The following is a 16972-nucleotide window of genomic DNA, read 5'->3' as shown; positions in this document are numbered from 1 at the left end:
TATGACAACTGTTGGGGCGGTGTCTTAATCATCCTTGTTGAATTTTATATTTAATTAAATATTTTATACACAATTTCTTGTTTACAAGTATTAAACAAAACCTCCCTTGAGAAACTATTTCAATTAAGTACAAAAATGTTCAACAAGAATAGTTCTGATAAAGAATCCCCAAATAGACCAAATTCTAATATGCGCTGACCAAAGGAAATGAAAACCAGTGTTCCATTGTTTTAACATGTTTATTACAACAGATACAATTCACATCTGACTAGCTTTTTCCTCTTTCCCCTCCCACAACCATGTTAACATGTTCATTGGGCTATTTCCTTATATTTGAGCAAGTAATGTACTTTCAACACACATGCCCAGCAGTACTATAAGACCATTCTTACAGGGTGCAAATGGAAATACGTTTCAATAATTTATACAAACAGTGGGTTATGCTCAATCACTGCAATTTTAAGCTACTGTACACAGGAATGAAAAGATTATAGAAAAAGTGCCATAGCAACAGTGCCTTAAGAAAGGAGAAAATTAGAAGCATTAAAAAACTGATAAATCAGATTTAGGATTTCTTGGGGAAATGGAACACAGAAAATGAAAAATGTTTCTCTGTAAAACAGAAATGGAGAAGCACTGCTCTTGATTCGGTGCAAGTGTGGAAACAGTTGTTTCATGATATTTTGTACATTACCCAAACTGTTCCAAATTGTTGCAGCCTTACATACAGATCGCCTGGCGCTCGCATTGAATTTTAGGAAATGCAAGATTTCTGAATGATAAATTAACTAAAAAAGAAAGCTAATTTTGCAGACAGGTTTACATGTAAAAGGCTAGGTATTTAGCCACCTCAGCATTGATTAGTTTTGGATGTCTAAGCTCTGATACACATGGCTTCCCATGGCTTCACTCTACAAAACATATTTACAACGTGAAGAATACATCTACAAGAAATCTACATTTCAAGGGTTTTACAAATCATCCTTGTATCTTTCCCCTTGAATTGACTCCCTCCTGTCCCCTTCCCCTTTCATCTCTTTTGCCCAGCTCAATGGTCCAAAGTCTACTCAAATGCAGCTCAAAAATGTTAAGACTGGGCAATCAGTTTTACAGTTCCTGTACTCAAAACTATGTGCAATTATTCACAACTTTTCACACCATGAAGGAATTCTGATTCTTTAGCTTTTCAAGTTCTTTAATTTGTTGCCTCAAAAATAGTATCCTGCAAGACAAAATAGAATCAGATTAGTAGAAGAACTTTCATTATATTCTTAGATTAATATTCATATTCAATATAAATCACAAACATTTCAGTTAAAACCATGCCTAAATGACACCTTAGTCAAACTAGACATTCATTTCACATGACTTTAACTCTGCTAGACTGATAGATCCTCCTTGGTGAAGTATAGCTACCACAGAATGTCACTGCATAAATCTCAAGTACTTCGATTAATTTTTGTTTTTTAAAAAGGATAAAATTACTGGGTCTAAATACGATTAACATACGTTGACACCTAACCTTAATATACGTAAGTTAAATTAACGTCCAAGGGAACACAAGAGAAGACAATATTCAGTACTTGAATGCTACAGAGAAAAGCATTATGCCTGTATATGGCAGAGTACTATCATGGGTGCTGGACTACAACTTTACTATGCCCTTTAATAAAGGAATATCCTGATACCTCCCTCTCAGGCAGCTCCCCTGCCAATGCAGTGGGGGAGGGGCATGGCAACACACATCTAAACATGCCCTCTCTTGGACAGAGTACTGCCAGAAGCACTGGCCAGACTCTTCCTACCCTACTCTTCACCCACAAGCTGGGAGTGGAGGAGCTATTCATGTGCTCTCATTTTTTTAGCACAGCTGTAATGGCCAGACATATTTGGCCAAGTGTATTTTGTTTAATTTTATAGTATATTTCTGGCTTTATGTATCATGCAACCTATTCTATCAGTTCTAAACTTATACACTTTCTTACAGTCATGGCATGGTAGAACAGAAACATTTTTAAAGGTTTTTTGTGTTCTACTGTATGGCAAAATACCAGAAGAAAAACAATGGAATCCTTACGGGCAGCAATACAAAAAAGCTCTCATGACTGTGAGAGCTAACCATTTTGTAGGGCTAACCATTTTGTTGGCATCCCCATTACAGAATGCATTTTCTTCTACTGAACTTACATCAATAGTAACTCAAGTTACATGTGCCTTTGGTTTAGACACTGTTTTTTCAGAACTAATGCATATTTTGTAACTTGGTGCTGAAGTGCAATGGGATTGAATGAATTATGCAGGTACAAAGATCATCATGAAATCTTGTTATACACAAATGTTCCATAATCAGCAGTCATTTTAACAGATACTGAGAAATCATGCTATTTCAGCAGAATTTTGGTAATTTTTTTTTTTAAATTTATCCAATTAAGGGCAATTCAGATAACTGCCCTTTGAACCTTAATATCTTATAATGCAGACGACAAATAACCAGAGATGCAGTTTAAAACATAATGGACGTGCTTGTGAAATGTTTGGTCTGACAGTGCGCCGCTTTACACACTCCCAAAATGGAAAGGTGTCCTGAAGCTCCAAAAGACATACATGAGGCAAACTCTTGTTCTGCCTAGCGATGAAGCACAGATTTGTTTTTTAAAAACAGGAATTTACGTATTTTGTTTTTCTTCGGTATCTCAGGCTAAAGATCCAAATACCCAGAGACTGTGGAATGCATATATATTAGATATATCAGTTTTTAAAATCCCAGACTTTCACAAAGCTTCCTTTTCTGGACTTGCCATCGGTGCCATCTCTTCCATTCCTTTGTGATGACAGCAAAGGCAAGCTGGCATAAAAAAAACAATGTAAAGTTCCCTAGGAACATGTAAATATAGCAAGGTGTCACTTACAGCTATAGATGTACCTTGAATCCTAAGTGTCCAGGGTTTATTCTAAATTTTGCATTTGATTTTAATTTAACTAGAGTAATTTCTTTAAATCTTCTTACTGTTACCTTATGAAGGGCTTAAACACTCCTCCAGAGATGGGCTAGAAATTATCCCTGTAAGCTTTATTTCAGCCATGAGAAGCCAAATTGTTTGTCAAAACAACCATTTACAATAAGAAGATTTAAAGAAACTACTCCAGGTAACTTAAAATCAAATGCAAAATAATTTAGAAAAAACTGTCCATCATGAAAATCTTAAAGTATTTTACAAACTACCCATTCTGTATGCAGGTATCACTTCATGCACCACTGAAATACAGCCATTTCTGATGTAGAGCACAGCATCTGTTTAACAAATGCACAGCATCACTACAGCTCTTTAGGACAGAAAATGAAAAACAATATATTCAAGTGAAACTGCAGGGAAAATTTTAGTAGTCCGAATTCAAATGGAAGTTAAACAGGAAACCAGGACTAACCTCCTTGATCACAAAAAGTGTCATCTGGTCTAATATTGACCTCAGTTTTGTATCTTATCCTGATGGTATTTTTAATAGCTCAGTGTCCTCAGCATTGTGCAAGGGCAATGAGCCAGTAATTACTCAAAAGGTGAGAATGTCACATACTAAATCACCAGTATTTACTGAAGAATCTTGAAATCTTCTTGGAAGTCTCATCCAAATATTGACAAGAACCAACTTCACTTAGCTTATGAGATCAAATAAGAGCAACTCAACTTGCTGTGCCTCAAGACCTAATCAATACATAAATTATAGAATATCAGAGTTGGAAGGGACCACAGGAGGTGATCTAGTCCAACCCCCTGCTCAAAGCAGGACCAATCCCCAACTAAATCATCCCAACCAGGGCTTTGTCAAGCCTGACCTTAAAAATATCTAAGGAAGGAGATTCCACCACCTCCCTAGGTAACCCATTCCAGTGCTTCACCACCCTCCTTGTGAAAAAGTTTTTCCTAATATCCAACCTAAACCACTCTCACTGCAATTTGAGACCATTGTTCCTTGTTCTGTCACCTGCTACCACTGAGAAAAAAGTCTAGATCCATCCCCTTTGGAAGCCCCTTTCAGGTAGTTGAAAGCAGTTATCAAATCCCCCCTCATTCTTTCCTTCCGCAGACTAAATAATCCCAGTTCCCTCAGCCGCTCCTCATAAGTCATGTGCTCCAGCCCCCAATCGTTGTTGCCCTTTGCTGGACTCTTCCAATTTTTCCACATCCTTCTTAGTAGTGTGGGGCCCAAAACTGGACACAGTACTGCAGATGAGGCCTCACCAATGCCAAACAGAGGGGAATGATCACGTCCCTCGATCTGCTGGCAATGCTCCTACTTTTACAGCCCAAAATGCTGTTAGCCTTCTTTGCAACAAGGGCACACTGGTTGACTCATATCCAGCTTCTCACCCAGTGTAACCCCTAGGTCCTTTTCTGGAGAACTGCTGCCTAGCCATTTGATCCCTAGTCTGCAGCGGTGCATGAGATTCTTCCGTCCTAAGTGCAGGACTCTGCACTTGTCCTTGTTGAACCTCAATCCTCTAATTTGTCTAGGGCCTTCTGTATCCTATCCCTACCCTCCAGCGTATCTACCATTCCTCCCAGTTTAGTGTCATCTGAAAACTTGCTGAGGGTGCAGTCCATGCCATCCTCCAGATCATTAATGAAGATATTGAACAAAACCAGCCCCAGGACCGACCCTTGGCGCACTCCGCTTGATACTGGCTGACAACTAGAAATGGAGTCATTGGGCTCAACGGGCAGCGATCAATCTAGCCAGCTTTCTATCCACCTCATAGTCCATTCATCCAGCCCATATTTCTTTAACTTGCTGACAAGAATACTGTGGGAGACCGTAACTAAAACTTTGCTAAAGTCAAGAAATAACACGTTCTCTGCTTCAAGTGGTCAAATCATAACAAGTGGAACTATATAAACTGTACCAAATTTACAGATGCGATAACTAGATATTTTAGTAGAAGCATCTAAATTTGTGTAAGCTGATCGGATTTACCTAGTGTGCTAATGCATGTGGAACACAATTTCTTTTCTATCCATGTAATAAAAAGATGTACAGACATTGCATTGCTGATCTGTTTACTGGAGATTGTCAAAAGGCATCTGTGTGGGAAATACGTAAAATGTATATCAGGGAAAAAATGGTTACCTACCTTTTCATAACTGTTGTTCTTCGAGATGTGTTGCTCATGTCCATTTCATTCTAGGTGTGTGCACGCCCACGTGCACTGTTGTCTGAGATTTTTGCCTTAGTGGCATCCGTAGGGCCGGCTATGGGGCTCCCTAGAGTGCTGCGCTCATGTGTTGGTATACCAAGTCGCAGCTGGCCCTACGTCCTCTCAGTTCCTTCTTGCCGACAACTCTGACAGAGGGCAGGAGGACGCGTAATGAAAGGGACATGAGCAACACATCTTTAAGAACAACAGTTATGTAATGGTAGGTAAACATTTTTTCTTCTTCGAGTGGTTGCCCATGTCGATTCCATTCTAGGTGACTCTCAGGCAGTGTCCATAGATTTGGGCTCGGAGTTCAGTCTTGCAGCTCTGCTCTGCCAAAGCCAGCGTCGTCTCAGCTTGCTAGGTAAGCGCATAATGAGACACGAACGTGTGGACAGATGACCAGGTAGCAGCCCTACAGATCTCTTGGATTGGAACCTATGCTAGGAAGGCCACTGACAACGCTTATGCCCTAGTCAAGTGTGCCCTCAGGATTGCTGGCAGAGGCACCTTCGCCAGCTCATAGCAGTGGCAAATGCAGGCCATAATCCAGGACAAAATCCTCTGAGCAGACATTGGGCAACCTTTTGTTCTATCTGCCACTACAACAAACAGCTGCGTTGACTTACGGAATGGCTTTGTTCTATCTATGTAGCAGGCCAGCGCCATCCTGACGTCCAGGGTGTGTAACCTGTGCTTCTTATCTGACGTATGAGGCTTTGGAAAGAAGACGGGTAAGTATATGTTCAGGCCAGTATGAAACTGGGAAACGACCGTGGCAGAAATGCTGGGTGCGGTCGCAACTGGACCTTATCCTTGTAGAAGACCATATAGGGTGGTTCTGAAGTAAGCGCCCTGATCTCAGATACCCTGCGGCCGACGTTATCATGACCAGGAATGAAACCTTCCAGGAGAGAGCAGGAAGCAAGAGACTCAAAGGGAGGCCCGATGAGCCTTGACAGCACAAGACTCAGGTCCCAGGGAGGGATGGGATCCCAGGCATATGGGTAGAGATGCTCCAGACCTTTCAAAAACTGTGTTGTCATGTCGTGAGAGAAGTTCGACCTACTTGAAATGGAGGATGGAAAGCCAAGACAGCGGCCAGGTTGACCTTGACTGATGACAGGGACAAACCTTAGAGTTTGTGGTGCAGCAGATAATCCAGGATCTCCTGCAGCGGAGTCTGCTCAGCCCGGACATGCTCTTCTGAGGCCCAGCACATGAACCTTTTCCGTTTGGCCAGGTAAGCTGCTCTGGTGGAGGGTTTCCTGCTACCCAGCAAAACCTGCTGAACACGGGCTGAGCATGCCTATTCGTCTGCACTTAGCCATACAGTAGCCAAGCCGTCAAGTGCAGCGCTGCCAGGTTTGGGTGCAAAAGGCTGCAGCGGTTCTGGGAGAGCAGATCTGGTCAGAGGGGCAGCTGCAGTGGGTCGGCTACTGAAAGGCTCAGCAATGTGCCGAACCAGTGCTGGCGAGGCCACGTCAGGGCTACTAGGATAATTCTTGCCCTGTCTTACTTGATCTTCACAAGGACCGGGTGAATCAACAGGACTTGCGGGAAGGCATACATCAGCGCCCCCAACTACGGAAAGAGAAAGGCGTCTGATAGGGAGCCACTGTCCATCCCCCAGATCAAACAGAACATGTGGCATTTTCTGTTCTGCCTGGATGCGAACAGGTCCACATGGGGAGTTCCCCCACCTCTGGAAGATTATGCTGACTGCCTCCAGATGGAGGCAACCACTCGTGGCAAGACGAGAAAGGCCTGCTGAAGTGATCTACCAAGAAGTTCCTGGTGCGCAGCTATCAGATAAATGGCATGCCGCACACAAAAACCCTGAAGGCGGAGAGCTTCTTGACAGAGTCGAAGACCTGGCACCACCCTGCTTGTTGTTGTAATACATCGCGGCAGTATTGTCCGGCAGGATCTGTACCACCTTTCCCTTCAGGTGGGGCAAGAAAGGCCAGGCGAATTGCTCTGAGCTCCCTGATGTTGATGTGAAGGGCCCAATCGTCCCACAAGCAATGACCCTGGGTGCTCAGCTCACCCAGGCGGGCTCCCCAGCCAAGGTCCAAATCATCAGAGACCAGAGTCAGTGATGGTGACATGAAGGGAACTCCTTCCAACACTGACCCAGGGTCCAACCACCAATCCAGGGATGACTTGATGTGATCAGGCACCCTGACCACCCGGTCTAGGTCGTGCCTGTTGGGGTTGTAGACCAACGCGAGCCACGCTTGTAGAGGCTGGAGATGGAGCTGAGTTTGGCTGACCACGTATGTACACGCAGCCATGGGGCCCAACAACCACAGGCAGGTGTGAGCCATGGTGAGAAGGTGGCTCTTTACATGGGAGACCAGGTCTGATATGGCCTGAAAATGCAGTTCTGGAAGGAAGGCTCTGGCTCATGTGGAGTTGACAACCGCACCAATGAACTCTATTCGTTGGACCAGCGCTAAGTTAGACTTTTTTCTCGTTTATTAACAGGCCCAGGTAGCGGCAGATGGAACAAACCAGATTGAGGCTTCTTTGCACTTGCTCCCGAAACCTGCCCTTCCTGAGCCAGTCGTCAAGATATGGAAGTTCTGGAACTCTTGATGTCTCAGGTAAGCAACCACTGGAGCCATACATTTTGTGAACACCCTCAGAGCTGATGAGACACCAAAGGACAGCACCGTGAACTGAAAATGGTATCTTCCCACTATGAAACGGAGGAAACAACTGTGACCTTGGAATATGAAAATAAGCATCCAAGTTGAGGGCGGTGTACCAATCTCATGGATCCAGAGATGGAATGATGTAGGTCAGGGAGACCATGCGAAACTTCAACTTTCTGAGAGGCTTGTTGAGGCGACGCAGGTACAGAATGGGTCCCCTTTTGCTTTCAGGTTTAGGAAGTAGCAGAAAGAAAACCCTTTTCCCTTCATGTCCCAAAGGACCTCTTCCACCGCCCCCGGGTGCAGGACAAGGAGTTGCTCGTCAGAAGGGTCCCTGAAGAGGGATGGGAAAGAAGGGAAGGTGAGAGGGAGGGGCAGCCAATAATTGCAGGGTACAGCCCAAGATACTATGTACAGCACCCAGTGGTCCAAGGCAACCTGCGACCAGGCAAAACTGTAGGGACAAAGACGGTTGAGGAAAGAACAAGGTGGATCCAGGGATCCAGTTGCCAACGCACTGACCTTATTGGAGTGCATGGGTCATGCCAGTGATGACAATGCTCCCTTCACACTGCTCATCTGATGCCATCTCTGCACAACAGCTGATAGTACTGGGCTTGCTGCATGAGACCTGCTCGGAATTCCCCAGAATTGACTTGGGTGTCGCTCTCAAGCACACCTTCAAAACAAGCGCTTCTGACCCCCAGGATGCTTTGCCAGGCTGGGCTGCACGGGTGAGCAGGAGGAGGAAGGGAGGCAACGACTAAAGCTTGTGCTCTATCCCTTCTCCTTGCAGACCCCTGCCCAAGGCTTTGGCGGAGGGGGTGGCCGGAACTGCTTCTATGCAGACTGTGGCATATGCATGCCCAGCGAGCGAAGGGTGGCCCGAGTGTCCTTTAACCCATTCAACCTCGCATCAGGCTGCTCCAAAAAGAGACAGTTCCCATCGAATGGGAGGTCCTGGACAGAGGTCTGCATCACTTGGGACTGGCTGGCAGACTGAAGCCAAGAGCTGCGCCTCATGATCACCCCCAACGCAACCACCCTAGTTGCCGAGTCAGTCATGTCCCACGCCATCTGGAGAAAGCACCTAGCCGCCGCAGTACCCTCCTCTACCAGGGTGCCAAATTCCTGGGCCAAACCCTGAGGGACAGACTCCCGTAAGTTAAGGAGGGAGTCCCATAAGTTAAAATTGTACCTGCCCAAGAGGGCCTGATGGTTTGCTACCTGGGATTGCAGGCTGGCTGTTGAACAAATTTTTCTCTCCAAACGGTCCAGTCTTTTGGCCTCTTTATTTCTGGGAGTTGAACAGGTGTGCCTCTGCTTGTCCTTTTAGTTGGCAACCAGTGAGCCTGGAGATGGATTGGTATAAAGGTACTCCTACCCTTTGGCCAGGATGAAGTACTCCTTTTCAGCCCTTTTGGAGGTTGGAAAGATGGACGACAGGATTTGCCAAAGAACCTTGGCAATTTTCAGGACCCCATCATGCACTGGTAGTGCAACACATGCCAGGATATAGGCTGAGAGGACACTGAACAAGGTGTCCACCTGCTCAGCCATCTCCTCCACCTCTCGGCCCAAGTTCTCGGCCACCCATCAAAGCAGGGCCTAGAGGTGGTGGTGTTCTTTAAAACTGTCCGGTGGGCTGGCCCTCAAGGGTCGCACAACCGCCTCATCCGGGGACGAGGACGACTGCTGCTGGGGGAGGCTCTGGGGCATCATCCCCCATGGGGGAGGGGGTTTTTGGGGTGGGCACGGTCTCCTCTACCCCAACCTCCGAGTGGTTCTCATGCACTGAGCCCAGTGCCGCCAGCTGTTGCTCTGAAGTGGCGGCGGATGAGGACACTCCCTTTGCACCGCTCATCACCGACATGACCCACACACTCCAATAAGGCCACTGTGCTGGCCAATGGCTGTGCTGCCAACACAGCACCCTATACCTCAACGTGGCCTCAGGTGCCTAACTGCGCCGGTGGGGTCTTGGCTAGGGGCTGAACTGCCCTTCCAGGCTGAAGGAATCCCCTTCCAGTGACCATGGTGCAGCTGTCGACGCTTGTGTCTGCCTGCTGACCATCGCCATCGGAGACCAGTGTTTGGAGTGGGAGGATTGGTGCCAGGGCTAGGGGGACCGGAATTGTGACGAGGAGTGCTCCCACAAGGCAGGCAACCAAGAACTGCACTGACAGGATGACTGGCGGGAGGGCAAACTGTGCCGGTACTACGGAGACTGGCGCCTTCCCCTAGACAATCCACGCTGAGATGCTGGAGACCACAATCGTGATGCCGGTGACAGAGGATGAGCCCCAGAGGATCTGGGCTGCAATGCCAGAGATACGCGGCACGGAGATCGAGAGTGCTGCCTTGTCTTGGGAGATCGGTGGCGCTCCGCTGCCCTAAGGGTCTTAGCGGCTGGCTTGCCCTTGTAGAGAGCCTTTGCCACTTCCTGCGGCACATGCGGTGCTGGCAGCAGCCTCTGCTCTGAGTGCAGGGGAGCTTGAGAAAGCGTCAATACCGCCAGAAGTTTGGGTTCCCTACCGCTGGGAGTCGGTGGTGGATCCTTTAAGGGGCTAAAGGCCCCGACTGGGAAGGCACATCCACCTGGCTCCACAGTGGCAGGATGGCCCGAACTTGGTCCTTCGCCCGATGCCCCGTGGACTTTCTTGCCCGGTGTCCGGGAGCTGTTTTATTTCTGGGCACTGATTCTGGGGGTGCAAGGCCAAGGTAATAGGCAAGTCTTGGCGGGACGGCTCAGAAGTCGGACAAAGGGCAATCTCCATGAGGAGAGCCCACAAATGAATATTCCGCTCTTTGAGTCCTGGGTCAAAATTTTTTACAAATATGATACTTGTCCTTCACATGTGATTCCCCCAAGTACTTGAGGCAGCTGCTGTGGGGTTCACTTACAAGCACAGGCCTGTTACAGTCCACGCAGGTCTTAAACCCCGGAGACCAGGGCATGCCCCCCCTGAGGCGGCCCTGCTGGGACTCTAACTCCTAACTACTCCAAACCACTACTTAACACTAACTACTACAAAAATCTATCTACAAGGCCCTAAGGCTCGAAATCAGAAGAGACGAAACTGCTAGCCCTTGCTATGCAAGGAAAGGTACTCCGACTAACCAACATGGGCAGCAAGAAGTAACTGAGCAGGTGTAGGGCTGGCAGAGCCTGCTATATGGACGCATGAGCGCGGCACTCAAGGGGGCACCACAGCTGGCCCTATGGATACTGCTAAGGCAAAAATCTCCAACGACCGGGCCTGTGGGCGCATGCGCACCTAGAACGGAATCAATATGAGCAAACACTCAAAGAAGGTAGCTTTTATACTTGAAAAAGACAAATATGCTAAAACTTAAGTTGTCAGTAAATCAATCTCATGCAAAACAGAACACCAGAATGAACAATTTAGAAATAATTTGAAGGTAAGTGCCCAAACAAATTCTTACCTTTGCTCACGCAATGTTGCTTGAATTTCACAAACTCGAACTAAAGATCTTAAATTTTTTAATTCAGTACAAATTTCTGACATATGAACACTTCCCATATTATGGGCTTCCTCACGTAATCTTGATGCCTGTAGAAGTTAAATAAAAAATTAATTGAAAGTTAGCTTCTGGATTTTGGGTCACTCACTAGAAGCAAATGGACATAATCCAAGGAAATTGGACTCTTGATTAAAAAGGAATTATAGGGCTTTGAAACAGCAAGGCACATTAAAATTTTAACATGAAAGCTAAATCACAAGAAAACATTAAATTCTATTCTGCAATCTTAATATAAAAACCTAATATGGATCATTTTTGTGCCAGACAAACTTGATCACTGTTGAATTAAATTACAAATGTAATGGGCAAAGGGAACGTCAGTGAAGTACAAATTGCTCTAGATACACTAGAAATATGGGCAGAAAAAAGGAATGTCCAAACTGAAAAAATTATCTGAAACAAAGATGTGATACAAGAGAATTATTTTAAAAGTAGCAGCACTCAGTGTGCTGTCGGGTGAAACATGGACAAGTGTATATATGGATTTCCATACGCATTATGGTGACACAGAAAAAGTACAATTGTAGACAACACAATATCACAGATGAAGGCGACAAGAACTTTTCAAACTGAAGATACACTACTATAGTTTCTGGATACCTTGACACCAGAAAAATGGGGACTGACGGACTTATAGAAAAGAGAAGGGAGTTGGAAGGAACATCAACCGTGGAAGGTTAAAATAAAGTATGTATCAGTTGGCCAAACAAGAATGGAGACAATGCCCAGTAAATATTACAAGGACGTAAACATCAGGGAGGGAAAGGTCTGTTTGTTTTTAAATGGTATGGAAATGCACACAGCTTGAGACACCCCAGCACCCATAACTCTGTCCTGTGGTGACAACATAAAATAATTTAGGATTAAGGCATATTAGTGTTTGTAGCCCCAGATTAGATTAAACTGATTTTTTAAAAAAAACTTTTTTCCCCTCATGGTGTCACTACAAGGCAGGACACCCAAATAACTTTAAGCCTAACTGTGCATTTCCATTTCTTAGTAGGTCTGATTTCTTTTAAGGGTAACTAATTCAGAATTTTTGCTGGATTCGTAATGCTTAGGTTTGGGATAATATTTTTTAACCCTTAAGATACTGATACGCTCATCCATAACTCCAATTTAACAACGTGGATAGGCATATTTTATATATAAATAATGCAAATAAATAGATTGATAGTAGTCTGAAACAGCACAAGGACTCTATTGTCTCACAGCTATACCTGAACTGTTATGAGAGCACTAAAATGGTAGAAAGGGAAAAACATGAGGAGAGCAGAAATTCAGATGTAGATTTTTATGTTTGAAAATTGCGTATCCATGTATGGCATCCCAATGGTCTAAATGTGCAAGATTATGAAGGTTTCTCCTATAGCAGGGGTAGGCAACCTAAGGCATGTGTGCCAAAGGCAGCACACGAGCTGATTTTCATGGCACTCACACTGCCTGGGTCCTGGCCACCAGCCCCGGGGGGGGCTCTGCATTTTAATTTAATTTTAAATGAAACTTCTTAAACATTTTAAAAACCTTATTTAGTTTACATACAACAATAGTTTAATTATATATTACAGACTTATAGAAGGAGGCCTTCTAAAAATGTTAAAATGTATTACTGGCACGTGAAACCTTAAATTAAATTAGAGTTAATAAATGAAGACTCGGCACACCACTTCTGAAAGGTTGCCGACCCCTGTCCGAAAGCCTGGTTTTTCCCTATTACAACTGCATTATCAATGCAGCCATGTGCAGAAACAGTTCTGAAAATTTTTCAAAGCTCAAATACAAACTTAATAGTTCTACCAAATAAATGAGTTTTGATGTTACCCAGGGCTTAAAAAAATCACTAGCTTTCATAACAACCACAACTGCACCTGTTCCACAGGACGTTTTTATTTGAACAGCTAAATCACTGCATGATAGTAATTTTGCATTCACAGATATTTCTGGCTAACAGAGACATTCCAAGTAATAAAATGTTACAGTGTTAAGACAGACTTAGTACCTTCAAAGGAAAATCTACATTTTCAACAGAATCTGAATGTGTACCCACCTGCTTTTCTGCATGATCTGCAGGCCAGCCTTGAACATGTTTTATGAGATTTTCATTGAAGTGTGCCGCTAGTGTAGGTGTCAATGAACACGTAGGCCGAACAGATGCATTCTGTGGTGTAGCTGCTGAATTTGATGCACTTGTGCTGGAGGTATGATTTGGAGCTGGTGATGGACTTCTCTGACTACTGGAAGAAGGAAACAAAGATTAAAAAGCACAGGCTTTCAAAATGTTTATAAATCTGTTGCGAATGAGTTAAACCTCTACAAACTTTACAGCATCCAGCCACAAGCAGCATTATAAGATAATCAAAACCGATACTCTAACCACTTTTAAGTCCTATGGCACTGTTCACAAGAGTATGGTCTTTGTGTCCTTGTTATGTTCTGATAATTACATTTTTCTTACATTTCTACTGGGCATATTATTCTTTTCTTCTTGTCCTAAACTATTTCACTGTTAGTTGTTTTAGACATCTGTGTACGACCCTAGATGTGGCTGCATTTCAGGGGTGAATGGAGTGTGTATATGCACACTTTTTACCTATATACAAAAGTTTATAAAGAGCTTCAAAACAATCCGAGATGTAATGTAAGAAGTCATGATCATTCAGCAAAAAGTGTTTGAGTCCTGATGAACATGGTCACCACTGAGTACTCAGTCACCTTTGCTTATTGCTCTGAGACCAAGATTCAATACATGGCTGCCTGGTGACCTATCAAGACACCCTGAGTGAAGCTAAATCACTCCTTGAGGCCAGAAATTCCAACAAAAAAGAGCACTGGGGGGTGAATACCAAGTTCCACAAACCATAGAACCCAGATAAGCTCTTCTGGACAATAAATTCTCTTCTTTTTTGTAGGGCACCATGAATACTTATGGTACTGTAGAAAAGAGGCTGCATCTATTATCTTGGAAGGACTGTGATATTAGCTTTCAGTGTCCTAGTGTAGCTAATACTCCTCTATTCCTTTTCCCTCTTAACTTCCATCTTGGCTAGTGAGACTCCTGTTCACTTGGGGAAATCCCCAACAGGATCCTGAACTTGAGGCTCCAGAGCCCCTTACCTTATATCACCTCCTTGAATAAAAACATATAAAAACAAAACAGGATCTCTACTTTTTATATAGCCATTGGTTTCCTAATTTTTATATTTATAAAAAATAAGGGTTTTGTCCACCATGGTAAACCAAACTTGTGCGTCCCCCCCACCCCAAATTGCAAAGATACCATTAAAGGGAAAATCCTAATGCAACCTTAACTAGGGAACCAAAATCAATGCCTCCATAATTAGAAGTATCAATTATTCTCAAAGCCTATTCTTTATTCTCTAGAATCACAGTTTACTGATAATAGCTCATCTTAACTAATTAGCCTCTCACAGTTTGTATGGCAACTTCCAGCTTATCTGTATGTATGTATATAATCTTCTAACTATATGTTCCATTCTATGCATCCGATGAAGTGGGCTGTAGCCCACGAAAGCTTATGCTCTAATAAATGTGTTAGTCTCTAAGGTGCCACAATTACTCCTGTTCAGTTTACAGAGAGACTTGCATTAGGCCAAATATGCTTGTATAAATGGGAAGCCTACTTGACATTCAGAAAGTATGTTTTATGTTCACTTGTTTTTTCATGGAATTCATTACTGTTTCCCTGAATATATAAATACTGAGTTAAAATTTAAAATGTTACCAACATTTGAGCTACTATTCTTTACCATATTTTAGTCTTGAAATTATTTAGTAAGGTATTATGAGGGCAGTGGGTTTAAATATTGATTTTATTTTTTAAATTAATCAAACACACTTGAGGAAGGTCATTTTTGGACTAATCTTTTTTCTTCTGTATTCCTGCCATAAAAAGTAATATGTAGATACAGTATAAGTGAAGTGCTTAATTCTGGAAAATGCTTTCTGCGTAGTAAACAAAAATCAAGAATAGACAAAAGCCTGTTTTGGCTCAGTTTTTCCTAATAAGTGCAGGTCATTATTGTAGGTTAAATAGGATTCTTCCCATATTTTTCTTTCAAGAACAGCCCACTGTTCCTGTTCTACTACATCAATGTGAATTATTTCTCACAGCATCATGACCCATACAAAAAAAAAATGGCATAAACCTCAAACAATTTTTTTTAAAGTTTTAAAAATCAAAATTAGTCAAAGAATAGCCTAAATGTATCACATGATATTTACAGTATTTTAAGAGAATTTAAAAGTTTTAATTCTAAAAGAAACAAACTGGTTTCGATACAGACTGTTACAGGAAAATATAATTATGAATCATTATAAACCCTGAAAAATTAACATGTGGTTATAACTGATCAAGCAATTGTTCTCAGTTTAGATTATAAAGTTCCTAGGTTCCAGTAGCTACTTAGGTTTTCACTTTACCTGTCAGGCATCATGGATTCCCCTAAGGCATTACAGAAACAAAAGGATGCTCAAGATCTTTATGTCAAAATCACATTACTGCACTTTTAGAATGGTTGGATTTGAGAAAGTTCTCTGGCTTACAACTAACCATTTTGTTTTAATTTACTGGCAACAATGGTAGTTAACTCATTGTTTTGCAAGGGCACCCAGTAATTCATTAATATTCACAACTGTATTTGCATAATTGAAAATACCAAAAAAAAGGTATTTTTTGGTATAAGAAGTTATGTAAATATAAACTGAGCAAACATACATGCATACAATATAGTCATATTAAATTTCAAGTTCCATTAGAAATTCAGTGGGGAAAGAAAGAAAAGTTTCCAGTTACTATAGTTCCCAGAATATACTGCCTATGAAGATCCACACTTTGGAGTCTCGTGCCCTGGAACATGAGCCACAGAACCATTCAAAGTAGTAAATCTATTCAGGGGTGTACACACAATCATTGGATGCTGCTCTCTGGGACAGTCTATATACCCATAGCCATCCGGTCAGCTTTTCTCTCTCTGACAGTAAATTCCAAAGACAAGACAAAGCCCAGGGCAAAGATCAAAATCACTTGAGCTCTGACCTGCAGCAGAACCTTTGGTAACAGAGGAAGTGATGGGGAAAGGCATACAAGAGTCCTTTCCTCTACAGAGTAAAAGAAACATCACACAGTTGAGGACCCTGTCTGCTCTAGAGAGAAGTCTGATACAGATTTGTGATAAACAAGTCCATGTCTAGATGACCCCCACCTGGCAAGAATCAACTTAGGTCACTGAATTTAAGGGGCTGCTCTTGTTGGCCTGACCCCCTTGAAATTCAGGTTGTTGTCTTCACCCCTGCATGATGTAAACCGTAAGAGTCCCATTTCTGAAAGCACCATTTCCACTGACTTTTTTTTGTATGACTGAGTGACAAATCCTCATATCTGTTCAAATACATTGCCACACTGAAACGCTGCAGAGCCATGAGAAGTCGTCTGATGGTGGTGCTGGGTAAAGATACTTACAAACTAGTCCAGTTACTCTGAATCCTCCACTGGGTGGAATAAAATGCATTTAATTACAGAGACTTCTCCAGACCACAGGACTACTTGCACTCCTAT

At 43.2% G+C, this 16972-nt stretch overlaps 1 protein-coding gene across 2 annotated transcripts in view; it reads right to left on the bottom strand.

The window, feature by feature from the left end:
* Positions 1-225: 225 nt before the first annotated feature.
* The window catches only part of WAC (WW domain containing adaptor with coiled-coil), a 118391-nt gene continuing 101644 nt past the window's right edge, over positions 226-16972 (bottom strand). Inside the window, exons 12-14 of one of the 2 annotated variants that reach the window (XM_075125952.1) lie at positions 13445-13624; positions 11299-11426; positions 226-1222 (exon numbers count right to left, since the gene is read on the bottom strand). In XM_075125952.1, coding sequence (XP_074982053.1) covers positions 1153-1222; positions 11299-11426; positions 13445-13624 — 378 coding nt within the window. In that variant the 3' untranslated portion in view covers positions 226-1152. Of the gene's footprint in view, positions 1223-11298; positions 11427-13444; positions 13632-16972 lie in introns of both variants that reach the window. The other variant, XM_048837780.2, reaches the window with a different exon arrangement.

The sequence above is a fragment of the Caretta caretta genome, chromosome 2 (assembly GCF_965140235.1).
Source record: "Caretta caretta isolate rCarCar2 chromosome 2, rCarCar1.hap1, whole genome shotgun sequence".
Lineage (NCBI taxonomy): Eukaryota > Metazoa > Chordata > Testudines > Cheloniidae > Caretta > Caretta caretta.
The sequence above is the reverse complement of the archived record's forward strand: the minus strand, read 5'-3'. Positions and strand labels throughout refer to the sequence as shown.